The 23,227-nt window shown below is 48.8% G+C and overlaps 1 protein-coding gene across 1 annotated transcript in view; it reads right to left on the reverse strand.

Annotated features, from left to right (window-relative positions):
• Nucleotides 1-22,621, reverse strand: part of COMMD4 (COMM domain containing 4) — a 53,266-nt gene extending 30,645 nt beyond the window's left edge. Inside the window, exons 1-6 of the mRNA XM_075345665.1 lie at nucleotides 22,557-22,621; nucleotides 18,074-18,145; nucleotides 16,520-16,585; nucleotides 16,397-16,436; nucleotides 12,245-12,364; nucleotides 12,040-12,120 (exon numbers count right to left, since the gene is read on the reverse strand). Coding sequence (XP_075201780.1) covers nucleotides 12,040-12,120; nucleotides 12,245-12,364; nucleotides 16,397-16,436; nucleotides 16,520-16,585; nucleotides 18,074-18,145; nucleotides 22,557-22,559 — 382 coding nt within the window. The 5' untranslated portion in view covers nucleotides 22,560-22,621. The remainder of the gene's footprint in view (nucleotides 1-12,039; nucleotides 12,121-12,244; nucleotides 12,365-16,396; nucleotides 16,437-16,519; nucleotides 16,586-18,073; nucleotides 18,146-22,556) is intronic.
• Nucleotides 22,622-23,227: the final 606 nt, after the last annotated feature.

A 23,227-nucleotide genomic window follows, 5' to 3' on the forward strand; every position in this document is an offset into this window, starting at 1 on the left:
GGGCAAGATAGACTGCTCTGATCTCCAGAACATTGATCTGAAGGGTGGACTCTTTCCGAGTCCACGTACCCTGAGCCCTGTGGTGGAGAAACACTGCTCCCCACCCTGATAGACTCGCATCTGTCGTGACCACCGCCCAGGATGGGGGTAGGAACGACTTTCCTTTTGACAATGAGGTGGGAAGAAGCCACCACCGGAGAGATTCCTTGGCTGCCTGAGAGAGGGAGACCTCCCTGTCGAGGGACGTCGACTTCCCGTCCCATTGGCGGAGAATGTCCCATTGTAGTGGACGCAGATGAAACTGCGCAAAAGGAACTGCTTCCATTGCTGCTACCATCTTCCCTAGGAAGTGCATGAGGCGCCTCAAGGGGTGCGACTGGCCCTGAAGGAGAGATTGCACCCCTATCTGTAGCGAGCACTGTTTGTCCAGTGGAAGTTTCACTATCGCTGAGAGAGTATGAAACTCCATGCCAAGATATGTTAGTGATTGGGTCGGGGTTAGATTTGACTTTGAAAAGTTGATAATCCACCCGAAACTCTGGAGAGTCTTCAGTGCCACGTTCAGGCTGTGTTGGCATGCCTCTTGAGAGGGCGCCTTGATAAGTAGATCGTCCAAATACGGGATCACGGAGTGACCTTGCGAGTGCAGGACTGCTACTACTGCTGCCATGACCTTGGTGAAGACCCGAGGGGCTGTCGCCAGCCCGAAAGGTAGAGCTACGAACTGCAGGTGTTCGCTTCCTATAACGAAGCGTAGAAAACGCTGATGCTCTGGCGCAATTGGCACGTGGAGATAAGCATCCTTGATGTCTATTGATGCTAGGAAATCTCCTTGAGACATTGAGGCGATAACGGAGCGGAGAGATTCCATCCTGAACCTCCTGGTTTTTACGTGTTTGTTGAGCAGCGTTAGATCCAGGACGGGACGGAACGACCCGTCTTTCTTTGGCACCACAAACAAATTGGAGTAAAAACCGTGACCTTGTTCCTGAAGAGGAACAGAAGTCACCACTCCTTCCGCCTTTAGAGCGGACACCGCTTGCAGCAGAGCATCGGCTCGGTCGGGCGGTGGGGAAGTTCTGAAGAAGCGAGTTGGAGGACGAGAGCAGAACTCTATCCTGTACCCGTGAGACAGAATGTCTCTCACCCAACGGTCTTTGACCTGTGACAACCAAATGTCGCCAAAGCGGGAGAGCCTGCCACCGACCGAGGATGCGGAGAGAGGAGGCTGAGAGTCATGAGGAAGCCGTCTTGGTAACGGTTCTTCCGGCTGGCTTTTTTGGGCGTGATTGAGTCCGCCACGAATCTGAGCCCCTCTGATCCTTTTGAGTCCTTTTGGACGAGTAGAATTGGGACCTGCCTGAGCCTCGAAAGGACCGAAAACCAGACTGTCCCCTCCTCTGTTGAGGTTTGTTTTGTCTGGGCTGAGGTAAGGATGAATCCTTACCCTTGGAGTGTTTAATGATTTCATCCAAACGCTCACCAAACAATCGGTCACGAGAAAAAGGCAAACTGGTTAAGCACTTCTTGGAAGAAGAATCTGCCTTCCATTCTCTCAACCACAGGGCTCTGCGTAAAACCACAGAGTTGGCTGACGCCACCGCCGTACGGCTCGTAGAGTCTAGGACAGCATTAATCGCGTAAGACGCGAATGCAGACATTTGAGAGGTCAAGGGTGCCACCTGCGGAGCAGATGTACGTGTGACCGTGTCGACCTGTGTAAGCCCAGCTGAAATAGCTTGGAGTGCCCATACGGCTGCGAATGCTGGCGCCAACGACGCTCCAATAGCTTCATAGATGGATTTTAACCAGAGCTCCATCTGTCTGTCAGTGGCATCTTTAAGTGCCGCCCCATCTTCCACTGCAACTAGAGATCTGGCTGCAAGCCTGGAGATTGGAGGGTCCACCACGTCAGGGGGAAAAGGATAGCGTGTATCTTTAAGCCGTTTGGAAAAACGCTTATCTGGATAAGCGTGGTGTTTCTGGATTGCGTCTCTAAAGTCAGAGTGGTCCAGAAACGTGCTTAATTTACGCTTGGGATACCTGAAATGGAATTTCTCCTGCTGTGAAGCTGCCTCCTCCGCAAGAGGAGCTGGTGGAGAAATGTCTAACATCCTATTGATGGACGCTATAAGATCATTCACTATGGCGTCACCATCCGGGGTATCTAGATTGAGAGCGGCCCCAGCCTCAGACTCCTGATCAGTTACATCCGCCTCATCACACAGAGAGTCGTCCCGCTGGGACCCTGACCAGTGTGATGAAGTTGAGGGTCGCTCATAGCGAGCCCGCTTAGGTTGTCTGGGACTGTCGTCCGAGTCAGAGCCGTCACCCTGGGGTGCATATGACACCCCCGGAGCTAGGAAGTGGTCCAGCTGAGGGGGACCAGGGGGCAATGGATCAACAGTGCCCATGGTCTGAGTTACTGGTCTAGACTGCAATGTTTCAAGAATTTTAGACATAGTCATAGACAATCTGTCAGCAAAAGCTGCAAACTCCGTCCCTGTCACCTGGACAGCATTTGCAGGTGGTTCTCCCTGGGTCACCTCTAGCAGCGGCCCCGGCTGAGCAATTGCCATAGGGGCCGAGCACTGCACACAATGGGGGTCAGTGGAGCCTGCCGGTAGAGTAGCCCCACATGCGGTACAAGCAGCTCTAAAGTCCGTGCCTTGGCACTTTTGCTTTTTGCGGACGACATGCTGTTATCTCCTTGAGAAATCTAAGGAGGGTATATAGCAGAAAACCACCAGCGACTGTACAGTGCAAAGTATTGCCAGCACAAAATACAAAGTACACTATGGCACAAGTGGGGGAGAGCCCTTGAGGGCTGCTTACCGCCCGCTGAAAAGCGGGTGTGAGATCGTAGAATCCCTTGTCTGGGTCTCCCAGCCTCCCCTCCGCAGTTCAGCGTGCAGGCAGGAATGGCTGCCGGCGTCCTGTGAAGAGGGGCGGACCGTGGGCGTCCCAAACAAAAGAGCGGGAAACTGCGTCCCCCTGTGCCTAGTGTGAGGGCTGGAGTATGTAAAACAGACTCCAGCTCTTAACGCTGCTGGACTGTACAGCGTCCCGCCCTCCTCCTGACTGGCAGGTCCGGGGGCGGGAACGATACGAACTAGGCCGCAAAAGCCGGGGACTGTAGTAATCTAGCGCGGCCGTCATATATGCACGGCCAGCGCGGAAGTCCCCGGCGCACCACAAATCCCAGCCGCGACCAGTAAACACTGACCCCAGCGGCCGGATCGGCCGATCGTACAAAGTCACCTCACTCAGCAGAGCTGTAGTGAGTAACGGCACCAGCGCAGCAGCGCTGTTTACCCCGGCGCACTAACACACCCAGCAATGCTGCAGTGTGCGTGCGATAAGCACGGGGACACGGAGTACCTTGATGGAGCAGGGTCCTGTCCCTGAGAAAACTCCGCTCCGTATCCAGCAGATCCTCCAGGGGCTGTGGATGGAGCACGGCCTCAGTGCCCGGAGACCGGTAAAGTCCCACTTCACCCAGAGCCCTAATGGGGATGGGGAAGGAATCAGCATGTGGGCTCCAGCCTCCGTACCCGCAATGGGTACCTCAACCTTAACAAACACCGCCGACAGAAAGTGGGGTGAGAAGGGAGCATGCTGGGGGCCCTAGTATGGGCCCTCTTTTCTTCCATCCGACATAGTCAGCAGCTGCTGCTGACTAAACAGTGGAGCTATGCGTGGATGTCTGGCCTCCTTCGCACAAAGCATAAAACTGGGGAGCCCGTGATCCCACGGGGGGGGTGTATAGCCAGAAGGGGAGGGGCCTTACACTTTTAAGTGTAGTACTTTGTGTGGCCTCCGGAGGCAGTAGCTATACACCCAATTGTCTGGGTCTCCCAATTAGGAGCGACAAAGAAAAGGAATTTACGGTAAGTAAACAAAATTCCCTTCTTCTTTGTCGCTCCTAATTGGGAGACCCAGACAATTGGGACGTCCAAAAGCAGTCCCTGGGTGGGTAAAATAACACCTCGTGATAGGGCCGTAAAAACAGCCCTTTCCTACAGGTGGGCAACCGCCGCCTGAAGGACTTGTCTACCTAGGCTGGCGTCCGCCGAAGCGTAGGTATGCACCTGATAATGCTTGGTAAAAGTGTGCAGACTCGACCAGGTAGCCGCCTGGCACACCTGCTGAGCCGTAGCCTGGTGCCGTAATGCCCAGGATGCACCCACGGCTCTGGTAGAATGGGCCTTCAGCCCTGAGGGAACCGGAATCCCAGCAGAACGGTAGGCTTCAAGAATTGGTTCCTTGATCCACCGAGCCAGGGTGGATTTGGAAGCTTGCGACCCTTTACGCTGACCCGCGACAAGGACAAAGAGTGCATCCGAGCGGCGCAGAGGCGCCGTGCGGGAAATCTAGATTCTGAGTGCTCTCACCAGATCCAACAAATGCAAATCCTTTTCACATTGATGAACTGGATGAGGACACAAAGAAGGTAAGACGATATCCTGATTGAGATGAAAGGGGGATACCACCTTAGGGAGAAACTCCGGAATCGGGCGCAGAACCACCTTGTCCTGGTGAAACACCAGGAAGGGAGATTTGCATGACAGCGCTGCTAGCTCGGACACTCTCCGAAGAGACGTGACCGCTACTAGAAAGGCCACTTTCTGTGAAAGGCGAGAAAGGGAAACATCCCTCATAGGCTCGAAAGGCGGCTTCTGGAGAGCAATTAGAACCCTGTTCAGATCCCAGGGCTCTAACGGCCGCTTGTAAGGAGGGACGATATGACAAACCCCTTGCAGGAACGTGCGTACCTGAGGAAGTCGTGCTAGGCGTTTCTGAAAAAATACAGATAGCGCTGAGACTTGTCCTTTAAGGGAGCCTAGCGACAAACCTTTTTCCAAACCGGATTGCAGGAAGGAAAGAAGAGTAGGCAATGCAAATGGCCAGGGAGAAACTACCTGAGCAGAGCACCAAGATAAGAATATCTTCCACGTCCTGTGGTAGATCTTGGCGGAGGATGGTTTTCTAGCCTGTCTCATGGTGGCAATGACCTCTTGAGATAATCCTGAAGACGCTAGGATCCAGGACTCAATGGCCACACAGTCAGGTTCAGGGCCGCAGAATTCCGATGGAAAAACGGCCCTTGGGACAACAAGTCTGGTCGGTCTGGTAGTGCCCACGGTTGGCCTACCGTGAGGTGCCACATATCCGGGTACCACGACCTCCTCGGCCAGTCTGGAGCGACGAGGATGGCGCGGCGGCAGTCGGACCTGATCTTGCGCAGCACTCTGGGCAACAGTGCCAGAGGTGGGAACACATAAGGTAGCCGGAACTGCGACCAATCTTGAACTAAGGCGTCCGCCGCCAGAGCTTGGTGATCGTGAGACCGTGCCATGAAAGCCGGGACCTTGTTGTTGTGCCGGGACGCCATTAGGTCGACGTCCGGCATCCCCCAGCGGCGACAGATCTCCTGAAACACGTCCGGGTGAAGAGACCATTCCCCTGCGTCCATACCCTGGCGACTGAGGAAGTCTGCTTCCCAGTTTTCCACGCCTGGGATGTCAACTGCGGATATGGTGGATGCCATGTCTTCCACCCACGTCAGAATCCGCCGGACTTCCCGGAAGGCTTGCCGACTGCGTGTTCCTCCTTGGTGGTTGATGTATGCCACCGCTGTGGAGTTGTCCGACTGAATTCGGATCTGCTTGCCTTCCAGCCACTGCTGGAAGGCTTGTAGGGCAAGATACACTGCTCTGATTTCCAGAACATTGATCTGAAGGGTGGACTCTTGCTGAGTCCACGTACCTTGAGCCCTGTGGTGGAGAAAAACTGCTCCCCACCCTGAAAGACTCGCGTCTGTCGTAACCACCGCCCAGGATGGGGGTAGAAAGGACTTTCCTTTTGACAATGAGGTGGGAAGAAGCCACCACCGAAGAGATTCCTTGGCCGCCTGAGAAAGGGAGACGTTTCTGTCGAGGGACGTCGACTTCCCGTCCCATTGGCGGAGAATGTCCCATTGTAGTGGACGCAGATGAAACTGCGCGAAAGGGACTGCCTCCATTGTTGCTACCATCTTCCCTAGGAAGTGCATGAGGCGTCTCAAGGGGTGTGACTGGCCTTGAAGGAGAGATTGCACCCCTGTCTGTAGTGAACGCTGTTTGTCCAGTGGAAGCTTCACTATCGCTGAGAGAGTATGAAACTCCATGCCAAGGTATGTTAGCGATTGTGTCGGGGTCAGATTTGACTTTGAAAAGTTGATGATCCACCCGAAACTCTGGAGAGTCTCCAGCGCAACGTTCAGGCTGTGTTGGCATGCCTCTTGAGAGGGTGCCTTGACAAGTAGATCGTCCAAATACGGGATCACAGAGTGACCTTGAGAGTGCAGGACTGCTACTACTGCTGCCATGACCTTGGTGAAGACCCGTGGGGCTGTCGCCAGCCCGAAAGGCAGAGCTACGAACTGAAGGTGTTCGTCTCCTATAACGAAGCGTAGAAAACGCTGGTGCTCTGGAGCAATCGGCACGTGGAGATAAGCATCCTTGATGTCTATTGATGCTAGGAAATCTCCTTGAGACATTGAGGCGATGACGGAGCGGAGGGATTCCATCCGGAACCGCCTGGTTTTCACGTGCTTGTTGAGCAGTTTTAGATCCAGAACGGGACGGAAAGACCCGTCCTTTTTTGGCACCACAAACAAATTGGAGTAAAAACCGTGACCTTGCTCCTGAAGAGGAACAGGGGTCACCACTCCTTCTGCCTTTAGAGTGCACACCGCTTGCAGAAGAGCATCGGCTCGGTCGGGAGGTGGAGAAGTTCTGAAAAATCGAGTTGGAGGACGAGAACTGAACTCTATCCTGTACCCGTGAGACAGAATGTCTCTCACCCAACGGTCTTTGACCTGTGGCAGCCAAATGTCGCCAAAGCGGGAGAGCCTGCCACCGACCGAGGATGCGGAGAGAGGAGGCCGAAAGTCATGAGGAAGCCGCCTTGGTAGCGGGTCTTCCGGCTGTCTTTTTTGGGCGTGACTGAGCCCGCCAAGAATCTGAGCTCCTCTGATCCTTTTGAGTCCTTTTGGACGAGGAGAATTGGGACCTGCCCGAGCCTCGAAAGGACCGAAACCCCGACTGTCCCCTCCTCTGTTGGGGTTTGTTTTGTCTGGGCTGAGGTAAGGATGAATCCTTACCCTTGGACTGTTTAATGATTTCATCCAAACGCTCACCAAACAGTCGGTCACCAGACAATGGCAAACTGGTTAAGCACTTTTTGGAAGCAGAATCTGCCTTCCATTCCCTTAACCACAAGGCTCTGCGTAAAACCACGGAGTTGGCGGACGCCACTGCCGTACGGCTCGTAGAGTCCAGGACAGCATTAATCGAGTAAGACGCAAATGCAGACATTTGAGAGGTTAAGGATGCCACCTGCGGAACAGATGTACATGTGACCGTGTCAATCTGTGTAAGACCGGCTGAAATAGCTTGGAGTGCCCATACGGCTGCGAATGCTGGAGCAAACGACGCGCCGATAGCTTCATAGATTGATTTCAACCAGAGCTCCATCTGTCTGTCAGTGGCATCTTTCTGTCAGTGGCATCTTTAAGTGCAGCCCCATCTTCCACTGCAACTATGGATCTAGCCGCAAGCCTGGAGATTGGAGGATCCACCTTGGGACACTGGGTCCAGCCCTTGACCACGTCAGGGGGAAAGGGATAACGTGTATCCTTAAGCCGTTTGGAGAAACGCTTATCTGGATAAGCGTGATGTTTCTGGACTGCCTCTCTAAAGTCAGAGTGGTCCAGAAAAGTACTTAATTTACGCTTGGGATACCTGAAATGGAATTTCTCCTGCTGTGAAGCTGACTCCTCTACTGGAGGAGCTGGGGGAGAAATATCCAACATTCTATTGATGGACGCTATAAGATCATTCACTATGGCGTCACCTTCAGGAGTATCCAGATTGAGAGCGGTCTCAGGATCAGAATCCTGATCAGCTACCTCCGCCTCATCATACAGAGAGTCCTCCTGCTGGGACCCTGACCAGTGTGATGAAGTCGAGGGCCGCTCATAGCGAGCTCGCTTAGGCTGTCTGGGACTGTCGTCCGTGTCAGAGCCTTCACCCTGGGATGCATGAGACACCCCCGGAGCCCGGAGCTGTTCCAACTGAGGGGGACCAGGGAGCAGTGATTCAACAGTGCCCATGGTCTGAGTTACTGGTCTAGACTGCAAAGTTTCTAGAATTTTAGTCATAGTCACAGACAATCTATCAGCAAAAACTGCAAACTCCGTCCCCGTCACCTGGACAGTATTCACAGGTGGTTCTCCCTGGGTCACCTCTAGCAGAGGCCCCGGCCGAGCAAGTGCCACAGGGGCCGAGCACTGCACACAATGGGGGTCAGTGGAACCTGCCGGTAGAGTAGCCTCACATGCGGTACAAGCAGCATAGAAAGCCTGTGCCTTGGCACCCTTGCTTTTTGCGGATGACATGCTGTTGTCTCCTCTGAGCAATATAGGAGGGTATATAGCCAAAAATCACCAGCGACCGTATAGTGCAATGTATAGCATGTAAGCATAAAAATACAAATGTACACTTCGGCACTAGTGCGGTCAGCACCAGAGGTGCCGCTTACCGCCCGCTCAAACGCGGGTGTGTGGTCGCCAGAATCCCGTGTCTGGGTCTCCCAGAACTTGTCTCCCCTCTCCAGCTCAGACTGCACACAGGAATGGCTGCCGGCGTTCTGTGAAGAGGGGCGGACCGTGGGCGTGCCTCAGACAAAGTGCGGGAAACTGGCGTCCCACTGTGCCCAGTGTGAGGGCTGGAGTATGTAAAGTAGACTCCAGCCCTCGGCGCTGACGTTCTGTACAGCGTCCCGCCCTTCCCCTGACTGGCAGGCCTGGGGGCGGGAACGAAACGAAACTAGGCCGCAAAAGCCGGGGACTCGAGTAATAAGCGCGGCCGTCATATATGCACGGCCAGCGCGGAAGTCCCCGGCGCACCACAAGTCCCAGCCGCGCCGCAGCGTGAACTGACCGCAGCGGCCGGCGCGGCAGTTCCCAATACATTGACTCACTCAGCAGAGCTGTAGCTAGTAATGGCACAAGCGCGCAGCGCTGTTGTCCCCGGCGCACTAACACACCCAGCAATGCTGCAGTGTGTCTGCGCGCGGTCTGTACGGGGACACAGAGTACCTTGACGTAGCAGGGCCCTGTCCCTGACGATACTCAGCTCCATATCCAGCAGAATCCCCAGGGGCTGTGGATGGAGCACGGTCTCAGTGCCTGGAGACCGGTAAAATCCCACTTCACCCAGAGCCCTAAGGGGGATGGGGAAGGAAGCAGCATGTGGGCTCCAGCCTCCGTACCCGCAATGGGTACCTCAACCTTAAACACCGCCGACAAAAGTGGGGTGAGAAGGGAGCATGCTGGGGGCCCTAGTATGGGCCCTCTTTTCTTCCATCCGACATAGTCAGCAGCTGCTGCTGACTAAACAGTGGAGCTATGCGTGGATGTCTGACCTCCTTCGCACAAAGCATGAAAACTGAGGAGCCCGTGATCCCACGGGGGGTGTATAGGCAGAAGGGGAGGGGCTTTACACTTTTAAGTGTAGTGCTTTGTGTGGCCTCCGGAGGCAGTAGCTATACACCCAATTGTCTGGGTCTCCCAATTAGGAGCGACAAAGAAAAAGTGAATTACAAAGTTGTAGGGCATCATCAATTCAAGATGAATCGACACCTTGCATACAGAAATGCTATGATTAGAAGGTGTAAAACTCACAAGGCTGCGGACGTGAAGCGATACCTCATGGAGACCTTCCTACAAGTCATTGGGTGTGGTGGCTGCAGGGAGTGGCCTCCACGCTCACCTGACCTGACCCCATTGGACTTCTTTCTGTGAGGTCACATCAAACAGCAGGTGTATGCGACCCCTCCACCAACATTGCAGGACCTACGACGACGTATTACAGATGCTTGTGCAAATGTGTCACCTACCATATTGCACAACGTCCAGATGTGCATTGCAGCTGACGGTGGCCACTCTGAGCATCAAAGTTAAATGAGCGCCATATGCGTGACCAGCATTCAATGTTTTGAGGGGGGTCATGGGTTTCATATCATAGCATTTCTGTATGCAAGGTGTTGATTCGTATTGAATTGATGATGCCCTACAATTTTTTAATTCACTTTTTTTCTCTATCGTTCCATTTTCGAGATAAAAATGCTAACTCCATTATTTTCTACCAGGTGGTGCTATAGGTGGTTTCATTGCGTAGCGCATGGCTACTTTACTATACCTAGACATCACTTTTCTGCCTATAGCTGCCACCGTTCTCAACTTAATGGCGGTGGAAAAGATATGTGTGGACACACTGTATACTTTCTTTTTCTATCATTCTCAAATGGCAGATGTGTTAAAATGAAGAGCAGTATGTTTCAATATATCTAAGGCCCTGTTCACACTGCGTTCAGCAGTGGGCTCAAGTTTTCTGCCAGAGTAACCCTAAAAATTCAGAAGAACCCCGACGGGGCCATAGACTGAACACAATCTGAGTTTTTTTCTGAAAATGCCCATCTGTTCAAACTGTCTCTCCAGTAAAGGAGACAAACTCTAGCACAGCGCCACCTATTGGAAGTAGCGATCCTAAAAGTCACAAGTGGATTTTTAACAATCCTTTGCAATATGACTCAGGATATATAAGCCAGATCAGAATCCCAATTTGCAGACACGGTGTTTCGGGGTGCTTGCCCCTCGTCAGTGCAAAGTATGGGGGTGTCTGATCTGGCTCATGAGAAAGCTATGTGGGGACCACGGGGGAACACTATTCTCCTTAAGGAGACTTTGCAAGCCAGTCTGGCTGCCAAGTAAGGGGACTTATAGCTGCCACGCCCCTCTAAGAAATATTCAAATTGTCTCTCTTATATATCCTGAGTCATATTGCAAAGGATTGTTAAAAATCCACTTGTGACTTTTAGGATCGCTACTTCCAATAGGTGGCGCTGTGCTAGAGTTTGTCTCCTTTACTGGAGAGACAATTTGAATATTTCTTAGAGGGGCGTGGCAGCTATAAGTCCCCTTACTTGGCAGCCAGACTGGCTTGCAGTCTCCTTAAGGCCCGTTTCACAAGTCAGTGAAAAACACAGACGTTTTTCACTGGCGTGTAAAACACGCACATGTCCCTGCGTGTGCCGTGAATCTCGGCACACGTGGGTTCTCTAAGTGCAATCTGGGCTCCGTTCTCCGTGGCCCGTGATTGCACTTAGAAATCAACTCACCTGTGCCCGCTCCCGCTCTCCATGGTGCTGAATCCTCCCGCGGTGCAGCATCCGGCCGGCGGTGACCCCCGCAGCAGCTGCTTCCGGGTCGGCTGTGTCGCGCATAATGAATATGCGCGACAGTAATCAGCCGGCTTAGAAGGAGCAAGCTGCACGGGCTGCAGAGGACATCGCTGGACGCCGGGTGAGTTAAAATGTTTATTATTTTAAATGCACGTTTTTTTCTGGCACGTGTTTCACGGACCACACCACTGCGTGGTCCGTGGGACATCAGTGATGCCAGAAAAAAATGGACATGTCTCCGTGCGGCAAACACACACACGCGGGTACGCTGCACGGAGACACGTGCAGTGAAAAATCACTGACGTGTGAGCAGACCCATTCATTATAATGTGTCTGCGTATGTCAGTGATTCTGGCACGTTTAAAAAAAAAGCACAAACGCACCAGAATCACTGACGTGTGAAAGGGGCCTAAGGAGAATAGTGTTCCCCCATCTGTTCAAACTGCATTTATGCATGTATTGTATTAAGGCCACTTTACACATGGAGATAAATCTTTGGCAGATCTGTGGTTGTAGTGAAATCATGGACATATTGTTCCATTTGTACACAGCCACAAACCTGGCACTGATTGTCCACAATTTCACTGCAACCACAGATCTGCCGCAGATTTATCTCTGTGTGTGACAGGGCCTTTACACTTCTTTGCCTGTTGGAATGGAAAAACAATTTTCGTATAGAAAAAGCCATCAAAATACAAGGCGTAGAAAATAAACAGGCTGCATATTGCTATTAACATTGCTCTAACTCACAGCGGAGACTGTTTTCTCTCAGTGTTTCCTGCAAGGCAGTCTGCTTCTCTTCGTAAGAGCGGCAAAGGGAGGCAGCATGTTCTGTAGTAAAAATGAGGAGACTTAATTGAACTTTTACATAGAACACAATACATTATTGACCTTAATAATAGAATAAACTAACCAGGAAAAGGACCAAGTACAATAGTAGATGAGGTTTTCTTACCCCTGGGAAGACCCAGCTGCTGGAGTTCACTAGACAAGTTATCACCACTCACATTATGCTTGGCAGCACTGGAGAGAATAAAACAGAGGACAGCAACCGTGGCTTTTACATCACCAGACTCTGCAGGAAAAGGAAACCGTACTATTAACATTACTAATCATGTGTACAGAGGTGATAGTTTGACCTTTAGGCCATGTTCACACGTTGAGTATTTTACCTCAGTATTTGTAAGGCCTGCAACACACATCCGTGCCGCCGGTAAGTGTTTGGGACTTTTTGACACGTACCGGCGGCACAAACACACGTGCACCAATGTTACCCTATGGTAACAGGCACACACACGTAAAGCCACACGGAACGTGTGTCCCTGTGGTTTGTACGTGTGTGCGTTTTTAAAAACGGCTGAAATGTCCGCATTTCTCCGGCATCATGCAGACACGGACCCGCTAAAGTCAATGGGTCAGTGTCTGCACTACGTGACACGGACCATGTACCTGTGCTTTCCGTGCGATCCGTGTGCGTTTTTTGTTTTTGTAATGATGAAACGGCTCAAGACACACGGACTGCACGTATCTCACGCATACACGGACATTCAACACGCACACTCGGCAAGCATACACCATCACACGGATGTCACACGTACACGAGAAACGGACATCCAAAACGGAACACGTACCCAAAAAACGGACCGCGAGACACGCACGTGTTTTTTGCGGACGTGTGTTTCAGGCCTAAGCCAAAACCAGGAGTGGAACAATCAGAAGAAAAATCTAAAATTACTTAGCGATATGTTTTTTTCCAGAGCCCATGATAGCACCAGAGCGATAGGTCCACCCATCTTAGGACAGGGAACCCACTGAAATAAAAGGGCAGCACCTATTCTCGGAATCAGTTAAGTTACAGAGCAAGAAAGGACTACCAGACAATTATTAGTATGCACCTTCACCAAACACGCCATCCCTTCCACTAACTCGTGACCTATACACCAAGTACTGAACAGAAAAGAAAAGGAAGGTGGGATTATAATGGTGCAGTCATAGGCTCTGGAAAAAAATATTACCGGTAAGTAAAGTAGAGATTTTTCCCTTCCCCCATGACAGCACCACCAGAGAGATTTAAACAGATTCAACAACACCTAGGGAGGGATCACCGCTTGTAAAACCCTTCTACTAAAAAGTCAAATCCCTCATGGAAGACAAATTTAGTCTATAATGTTTAAAAAAGGTGAGAGGAGAAGACCAAGTTGCAGCCTTACATATGTGGTCGATAGGAACCTTTGAGGCTCTAAGACCCCTCCTAGCCACCTGAAAGCAAACAGGTAGCGGATTGGCTTTTCCTCAAAGCCCTAGCTGACTCCATATACTGTAGTAGGGTTCTAACATTTATCATATTACGTTTTTCTTCCTTCGAGTAGCACAGAAGGGGGTAGAACTATCCCCAGTGATCTATACAAGGTAGTTGGCGACCTTAGGTAAATACGCCAGGTCTGTACTTAATTGACTGATAGAGGCTGCAGTATAAATATACAAAAAGACTGACTCGCACATCCAACACATGTGAACAGGTGGTGGCTGAAATCACATTAAAACTACAAAACATATACAGCTGCACTCTAAAATGCTAAAAATTAATAAGGGAACTCTGCTATTGCATTACTGCTATAGAAATATTTAAAAAAAAAAAAAGATATTTAGCTTTGGATTGGCCAATGTATTTGAGCCCAGTCACCACGGCAAGGTAATGTCTGTATACCGGGAACCTAACCTGAAATGCCACTATCTGGGTTAAAGCCTCCATGTCTGGGCAGCTAGATTCCAGCTATAAAGGGGAGTGAACACAGCCTGGATCATGGTTTTTAACCCAGATAGTGGCATTTCAAGTTAGGTCTCCGACTTCTGCATTTATCACCCACTCCTGGTTTTGTCTTGCACATACGGAGATAAAAAAAACTCACCAAAACTCAGCGTGTGCACATGGCTTTAATGCAGAGGAAAATATAAAAGTATTATTTATTTGTCAGGCTATTGATCCTAGCAGTTCTTTTGCTTCTGTGTCCACATGACAACTCTTACAGTCTTTGCTCTAGTTTTGTTCAGTCATGACCTTAATTTGTATGGAAAAATTATCATCCATATCCTTAAAGAAGCACTCGCAAGGAATTTTTTACTTGCCAACTCTGGTAAAAACACTTACCGATCGTTGTCTTACCCAGTCTTCAGCATCCCGCTGGTTGTATTCTTAGTCACGTGAACGAGATTCTGATTCCCTGGATCACAGTGTGCTCTTTGTGTGAGTCTCAAGTGGCTTTTATAATGTAACTCTATGGAGTGTCAGAATGAGGCTCCATAGACTTAAATTGCATAAGTGACTTCAGGACACAGACCCTTGTGTGATCTACAGAGTCAAAATAGACAAAACAGTGAATACTGAATTGTCGGCTCCGGAAGGGAAAAGCATGACCCGTAAGGAGTTTGCTGCCATGACACAGCCTTGGGCGAGTTAACCGCGCGTGCTCCTACCCCCCTATTCATTCCACAAACATTTTTAATCTCCGGATTCTGGTCCCCATAGACTTATATGGGCACCGGAATCCAGAGTGGATCCGGATTTATTTTTTTCAATCCGGCAAGGATCCACCGGTTCCGGATTTTGGCGGATTCGATCAACTCTAATCAGCAAGTACTCTATTGTGATTTCAATATACAACACATTTCAACAGGGTTAGGAAGTAAAATGTATATTTAATGGCTTCAACAGTGGCAGCCATGTCATGTGTATAGTTGTGTTCATTGATTTGGATGGCGATTAGGATGCATATAATATTTAGATGATTAAAAAAAAAAAAAAAAAAAGAAAGAACGTATTGTCATTGGACTCGAGGAGCAGAGAGGACACATGCGATAAACTTGTAACTTCATAGCAGTAAAGAATTAAATTGTAAAAATAATTTCCCATATTTTTCAGGCACGATAGCGAAATTTTTCTGAGGTGATATAGGTATAGGTACTTTCACTATTTTATTTGCAGTGGTTGCACACAAGACTACTGTCTTGCTCTGGACTGAATTTTAGCTATTTTTTAGATTTTTAACAAATTCATTAATTAGGTCTATGCAATGAACAACCAACCAGGTTTAGTTCAGGTTACTAAATTGTATGTATATGAAGCAATGTGAAAAAAATGGAACCGAAACATGAGGAGATGTTATTAAAGGGGCTGTCCCATCTGAAGAAGAGCTTTCCAAATGAGTAGAAAAATCACATGGTTGTGATAGAGGAGATCTCAGGCAGGAGACTCCATTCTAGCATGGCCTATGCTTTGGTGCCCTCCTGTTTATAAAAAAGCTGGTGCCTTACATTGATTGACTTGTGTCCTACGCCCAGAGTGAACGCTGTGTCTTGTCTCCTGTTTGCGCACTAAAACTGGATGGTCATGATGGTGTGCTCATAGTGTACACTCAGATGCCTCATCCAAGGAGCCAGACATCAGAGAGTGTCTGCAGCCACTGTGTGCACTGACACCGAGTGTGCCACCACCATCATCATCCAGTTTTAGTGCACAGGCCGGAGATGCAGCGTTCACTCTAGACGTTAGTGACAAGTCAATCAATGTAAGGTATTGGATTATTTATAAGAAGAGGAGGGAGTGACAGTGCACCAAGGCATAGGACATGCCAAGGGTGCACCAAAGCGCCAGCATTTGCATTTTAAATAAACATTTATTTTAAATTATTAGGTGAAGCTATATTTGCCTATGTGATTTAATAGGAACTAGGTGCCCTATATAACTGTTTAGGCAGCTTAACTGCCATTTTGGGATGACAGACTCTCTGTAAGAATTGCAGTTTTTTCACCATTATACCCCGCTTCTCTTCTCCGTCCATATGCCCCGCTAGAACGGTGTTGCATTTCCTTACAGAGCTAGGACCCATGCAGTCAACAAAACTGCCAAAAGAGAGATATGATCCTTATTGTTTCTACATTAGTGGGGATGGCAGAGGTTAGACCCCAGCCATCATGAAGGGATCGAAATAATCTTTTAAATCATAAATTGCTAAGGCTGTGGAAACCACCATTAATAACCTTCCAATCAGAGGATTCCCAATGGATGTTGTAAAACAATGCAAGAAAAAAATACAGTGAAGCATCTCACCAAATCGAGCATCTGCCGTCAGCTTCAGGACCTTTTCATACTGTTAAATATATAAAGATAATTTAGTCAGCCCAGCACCATCATCAGCATGATCGAGAATCTTCTTCCTACATAAATACTTACATCTATGGCTTCTCCCAGCTGCTCCTTTAACACTTGGGCACAGATCAACTTCAATTTAACAGAGGACTGAGAATAGATAGAAAACATAGGATACGGCAATGAGCTGGATGGAGACAAGTATAAGTGAATTAGGGGGAAGACGTACACAGACAAAATGCACAAAGCGGGCAGAAGAAATGCAGCACACCGGGCAGTCTGTTTATATGAACTATAAGGGATGAAGGGTAACAGGATTATAAATTCATTGTATAATACTACTGAGTATAAACCTCTCAATGTACTTGTTTCAGCATCAAAGTGGGATTCTCCAGACTTGAAAAAAATAAATAAATAATCCACCGATACCCAGCTGATGAGGGTCCTCATTGGTGGGGGGGGTGTCTGTGCTTCTTTTTTTAGAAATGGCAGGCATGAGATTGCTGTAGCCAATCAGGTGTAGCGTGGTGACCAACATGACCCCTCTGCCTCCTGTGATTGGCTGCAGTAAAGTGGCCATAACACCACAAAAGGGTGTACAGAAACCTCTGATCAAAGGCTGGCCAGTTACTGGCTACCTGAAGAAGAAGCAAGGAGACCGGTTGGGGTCCCAAGCAGCAGTAAGCAGTATGGTGGGGTATGTATTTTGTCTTTTGTTTTAATATCAAGCTGGGACCTATGTTAAAGACAAAAAAAAGGGGATTGGACAATCCCTTCAAATGTCTAAGACACCTATCCAGTGTACCATCCTTCTACTCCACTGTAGTACAAATTACTCTATTGGGTCAGATCTCAATATTTTTTATGCAGCAAACAGAACTGCAGGAAATAAAGCTAGGAAGCCCAATATAGTGGATAATGCAGACTTACCTGAACTGAGCCCAGCCTACCATGCACAAATCCACCCAATATAAAGGAATAGGAGGGAATCAACATACAAAGCATTTGTAAAAAAGATCACATGCTTTATGAAACGTCACCACCTCAACAGCAAAGGTATGGTGCTCCCTAGGATTCACCGTCAAGTATTGATGGCCAAGTCAAAACTAAACATTTTGCTTAATTCACTATTACGTGCCACTGGAACCTGAAATGTCATAACTAGAAGCACAAAACTCAATCACTGATCTTAGCACTCGTGAAGTACACGCGAGACTGATCACTGAAGCCAGTGATTGGCTGCAACAATGACTGATGGACATCCGGGTGGGACAGGTAGGAAACATAGGAGTAGTGTTGCTGGAACAGCAGGATTTCAAGAGGTGATTGTCCATGATTTTCCAAAATTAGGTAGAAAGTGGTATCAAATCATAAAACAACCCATACCAAGTTATGAAATGGCTGCAAGATCCAATAATATACCTGTCACTTCATTCCAATGGATAGTAACCTAACATGAGCAGGAACCTCCACTTTCCAAGAGTTGTAGGACATGGAGGATTATACTATATGACTAGGGTAATGGATTCACAAATACTGTTTACTAGAAAATAATGGAATACATCCAGTTACCTACATATCCTGTAATCTCTGCTTACGTCATACTCCTAGCAGAAAAGATACCCAAGTATACTCAACTATTTTAGCCAAGGTACTGATTTCTGCCAAAACCCAGTCCGGGCAATCCAGATCACCACAAAAGCGGAACCTCTGCAAAGGAAAAAGGCAAAATACAATGAGAAAGTAGAGAAAAGTTAGAAGCCGAATACAAAACATGCATCCAAATAGAACACGGGGGGCTCGAGTTCTGTCCTAGTCCAACAATGATACTTATCCGCTGCCCCAGTGTCTATAGTTGCCTGCAGCGCTGCAGCCAATCAGTGAGTTCTGCAGCTTGTGGCATCTACATAGTCAGAGGCGATGAGCTCAGTTATTACCTGCAGAGTTATTGATTGGATGCCAGCGATGCATGCCAGCGATGCACACCAGAAACCGCACCGGAGACTGTACTGGACCCGGGAAGGGTGATTAAAGGGCCCTCATCAGAATCGTCATTCTTCACACCAGTCTTAATGAGGGGTGTACTGGAGTCAGACGCTCCTGATTCATTAAAAGGTGCTGGAGTGAGATTTCTGGCCTCGGGAATGCCACAGCTTGTAGTGAATTACACAATTGTGGCGCCTTTCCCATTTAGACAGAACTGGGAAAAACGGCCTGAAAACAGCAAATTTAGGCGCAACTTCAAGTTGTGCCTACATTTTATGACTTTCTAAAGCTTTTAGGCCACAATTTTGGGTGAAAATTTTGGTGAATTGAGCCCTTTTGTTTTTCACTACTAAACGAAGCTTACAAGAAAAAAAAATTCTGAAGGGGAGAACAACCCTTTTAATACAGTCTAATTATTGTATATGAAAAAGATTAAGCAACTTTATAACAATTTCTATTTTCTAATCTCCATCTTCCCCACCAAGTTGACGATTTTCCAATCTAGAAGCTGAACGTCTGTATTGACCCTTCCCAAGCACAGATGATATTTTTTTTGCAGGAGAGCGCTCAGCACCTCTTTCCCATTCACTGACACCAAGCAACTAAGAAAATCAGCCATTCATCATTCTCTTTGCACCTTTTTGTTGGTGAGGGGTTATATTCCCAGACAGTGAATGCTGCATTATATCTGCATGTTTTTAACAGGTGTCTGCACCAAAACACACACTAGATGGCTGCAATATTCAATGCATTTTATTAAGTCTGAAAAACGCTGTGATTACAAACTTAAAGGGGTGGTTCACCCATATTTTTTATTGTCTAGATCGATATTATATTGAGAAACAATGTTTCTGTCAAATACCTTATGTTGTCAATAGTGCCTGTGAGAGGCGCTATTGCAGACCGCTGCTCCCCGTCCAGTGACGTACCCGTCCAATGCTGCCACGTCACATCCGTGCGGCCGGCTGCGTTCTGAGCCCATCTTCTCCCTGCTCCTCCTCCCTCCTCCCTCACAGCGCGTCTCTTGCTTGCAGCGTTCTGCGAGGAGGGAGGAGGGGGGAGGGGGGAGCAGGAGATGTGCCGTGCTAGGAGGGAGGAGGGAGGAGGGAAGGGGGAGCAGGAGATGTGCCGTGCTAGGAGAGAGGAGGGAGGAGGGAAGGGGGAGCAGGAGACGCGTCGTGCTGTGCTAGGAGGGAGGAGGGAGGAGGAGGGGGGAGCAAATGGGCTGTGACAGCAGTGAAACACCGCTCACAGCTCAGAGTCTGGAAGACTGTAGCCGGCCGCACGGATGTGACGTGGCAGCATTGGACGGGTACGTCACTGGACGGGGGAACAGCGGTCTGCAATAGCGCCTCTCACAGGCACTATTGACAACATAAGGTATTTGAGAGAAACATTGTTTCTCAATATAATATCCATCTAGACAATACAAAATATGGGTGAACCACCCCTTTAAAAACTCACTTTTATACCCTTTTAAAAGGCTCTCCTTAAAATCTATGGGAAGAAATGCACCAAAAACCCCAGTCGCAGACAAATGTGTGAAATTTTAAAGCTTTTTGAACAATCATCTGACATTTCTCTCTCAAAAAACCCATAAACACTAAAATCAACTTTTGATTTGCAACAAATTCATAGAACGACAAGCTCCATTTTGCTGTATTTGCTTGTAAGTCCGCAACTGAAAGAGAAAATCAATATAGAAGAAAAAAAAGTACTTGATGAATCGGTGACAAAGTGCAGAAGAAAGCTGAGCAATTCTGCTGGGCTCCTCTGTGTTTTCTCTTCCGTTTGGTGGCTCTGTTGGGGCTTATGTCCGGACTCTCACAAAACAGCATTCAGTCATATGTGTTGATATGCCATTGACTAGAAAGGTGCAGATGGAGTCACTGTGTGCTCTGTCACGCACCATTTTTGCCTGTATATGACTACTGGAGGCGGACACCGTGACGCAGTCTTCTACATTTAGCTCCCCTCCTCCAATAGGCGTATATGATGCACGACCAAGCACACCGTGACTCCATCCGCATCATCATAGTCAGTGGCCCAGTTGGCGCATAAGCTTGAATCCTGTTTTGCATATGGTACTAATGCAAGACCTAACAGAGCCACTAAATGTAGGAGAAAAAGTGTGGAAGGGCTTTTATACAAGATCAACTTATAGGGGCACTTGGGATTTTTTTAATATTTCTTTTTTTGGTAGCAAGGATGTGTGTATGTGTCAGTGCTGTTACTCACCGGATGACGTCTTCTGTAATTTTCAGCTGCGCTCCTATGCCCTGTAGGTGGCGTGCAATTGTAACCTGCCAAATCATACAGTGCACGCTATAGGGAGCAGATGCCAGTTTTTATATTTTCGCAATGCAAGTCTAAAGGGCACTTTACACGCTGCGATATCGCTATTGCTAGCGAGCATACCCGCCCCCGTCAGTTGTGCGTCACGGGCAAATTGCTGTCCGTGGCGCACAACATCGCTAACACCCGTCACATGTACTTACCTGCCTAGCGATGTCGCTGTGACCGGTGAACCGCCTCCTTTCTAAGGGGGAGGTTAGTTCGGCATCACAGCGGTGTCACTAAGCGGCCACCCAATAGCAGAGATGGGGCGGAGATGAGTGGCCGGAACATCCCGCCCACCTCCTTCCTTCCTCATTGCCGGTGGACGCAGGTAAGGAGATGTTCGTCGTTCCTGCGGTGTCACAGATAGCGATGTGTGCTGCCGCAGGAACGATGAACAACCAGCAGCATGCACCACCAACATTATGAAAAGGAGCGACGTGTCAATGATCAACGATTTTTGACGTTTTTGCAATCGTTGATCGTCGCTCCTTGGTGTCACACACACAACGATATCGCTAACGGCGCCAGATGTGCGTCACTAATGACGTGACCCCGACGACATATTGTTAGCGATATCCTTGTGTGTAAAGTACCTTTATGAGTGTCAGAAAAAGCCTAGAGAGCCTCATAGACTTGCATTACTAGAGAAACTACAGCTCCAGAGAAGGAACTGATTCCTCAGGTTACAAATACTGTCACTGCACAGCGACCGGTGAGTTTGTTACTACACTCATTACACATACTCACATCATTGTGACCAAAAGGAGAAAAAAAATCCACAGAGCGCTGCTATAATAAGCCTAAATTGGCAGTTACTGTGTGACCAGTGGTAATATGTGCAGAGAGGCCCCGCTCTGTAGGATCTGCTGTCAGCGGTGTCAGGAACGCCGCCCACATCTTCATCACAAAAATTATTTTTTTCTGGCGTTTTGCAAATCCAAATGGTGTTTTTTTTTTAAGCATTTTTTGGTCATTTCCCAAACAACATTTTTTAGATACGTTTTAACTGCATTAAACAATGAAGATGCTTAAAGCTGTTTTTAAAGCAAAAATGCTGAAAAGGAGCTTTCCCACTGACTCGTATAGTAAAGCATGGAGCATTTTCCAAGCGGAAGCCGCCTGAAGAACGAATGGTCAGTTCCTTTAGCTGCTTGGCAGATTAAAGGCTGAACATAAGAACAGCGAGTGGTTTTATATCGGGGCGGACATGTCATTAGTGCGGTCACACCGAACCCAAAAGATCAAAAGGGCCAATTTCTACCCCCAAAGAAGGCGGAATTGTGCATTATGTCGTTAGCAGTTTTTGCAGTGAAAAATGTACGTGAAAAGCCATTGTGAGTGTACGGACACTCGGGGGTGATGGGGGCGTCTCTGGGGATGCAAGGTCACATCTGGGAATCGTGTTACACAGAATTCCTAATGCCAAATTCTTCTAGTCCGCGATATCTGCCATACATGTAATATGGCACCCTGCTATACAGCGACAGCACACATATAGGGACGAGGGGCTGGATCTGGGGCACATTCAAAATGTATTATCATCAGGACAGGACTGCAGAGGAGCATCAATGCAGGGCAGCGCGGACAGGACAGACCCACACCCGACATCATCACGACAAGCTGTCAGAGCTCTGCGGGACATGAACGGGAGCCCCGCCATATTATCTATAGGAACGACTGATGAAGACAATGCTGCTCCCGGACGAGCGCACAGGACTGCGGAGCAGATACACGGCCGCCTCTACACCGTGCCCGCCACTAACACAGCACCGCCGCCATACAGCGCAGGGCTCACCATTGTCGCTGGAGTCGGAAGCTTCTCCGATCAGCTGATCATACGGCGGTCATGTGATTTGGAACGAGCGCTGTTCAATAAACTTTATTGACACATGCACAACGCTAACAATCGTGTGGTGGGTGGAGACAGAGCGGGAGCACCGTGCTGCACAGGGATAAAGCAATAACTAGTTTTATGACATAATTGCTCAAATTGCAACAAAACTCACAATCTGAGGAGTTTGATACCCGCAGTGTGCTCCAAACTCAGAGGGACCCAATAGCTGCAATGTACTTCATAATCTGAGGGGATCACTAGCTGCACTGTTTCCAAGATCAGAGAGCAATAGCTGAACAGCACTCCAAAATGTGAGGGGCCCAATAGCTGAACGGCTCTCCAAAATGTGAGGGGCCCAATAGCTGCACTGGGCTCCAAAATGTGAGGGGCCCAATAGCTGAACGGCTCTCCAAAATCTGAGGGGCCCAATAGCTGCACTGTGCTTCAAAATGTGAGGGGCCCCAATAGCTGAACGGCTCTCCAAAATCTGAGGGGCCCAATAGCTGCACTGGGCTCCAAAATGTGAGGGGCCCAATAGCTGAACGGCGCTCCAAAATCTGAGGGGCCCCATCAGCTAAACGGCTCTCCAAAATCTGAGGGGCCCAATAGCTGAACGGCGCTCCAAAATGTCA

This window comes from Anomaloglossus baeobatrachus, chromosome 4 (genome assembly GCF_048569485.1).
Source record: "Anomaloglossus baeobatrachus isolate aAnoBae1 chromosome 4, aAnoBae1.hap1, whole genome shotgun sequence".
Lineage (NCBI taxonomy): Eukaryota > Metazoa > Chordata > Amphibia > Anura > Aromobatidae > Anomaloglossus > Anomaloglossus baeobatrachus.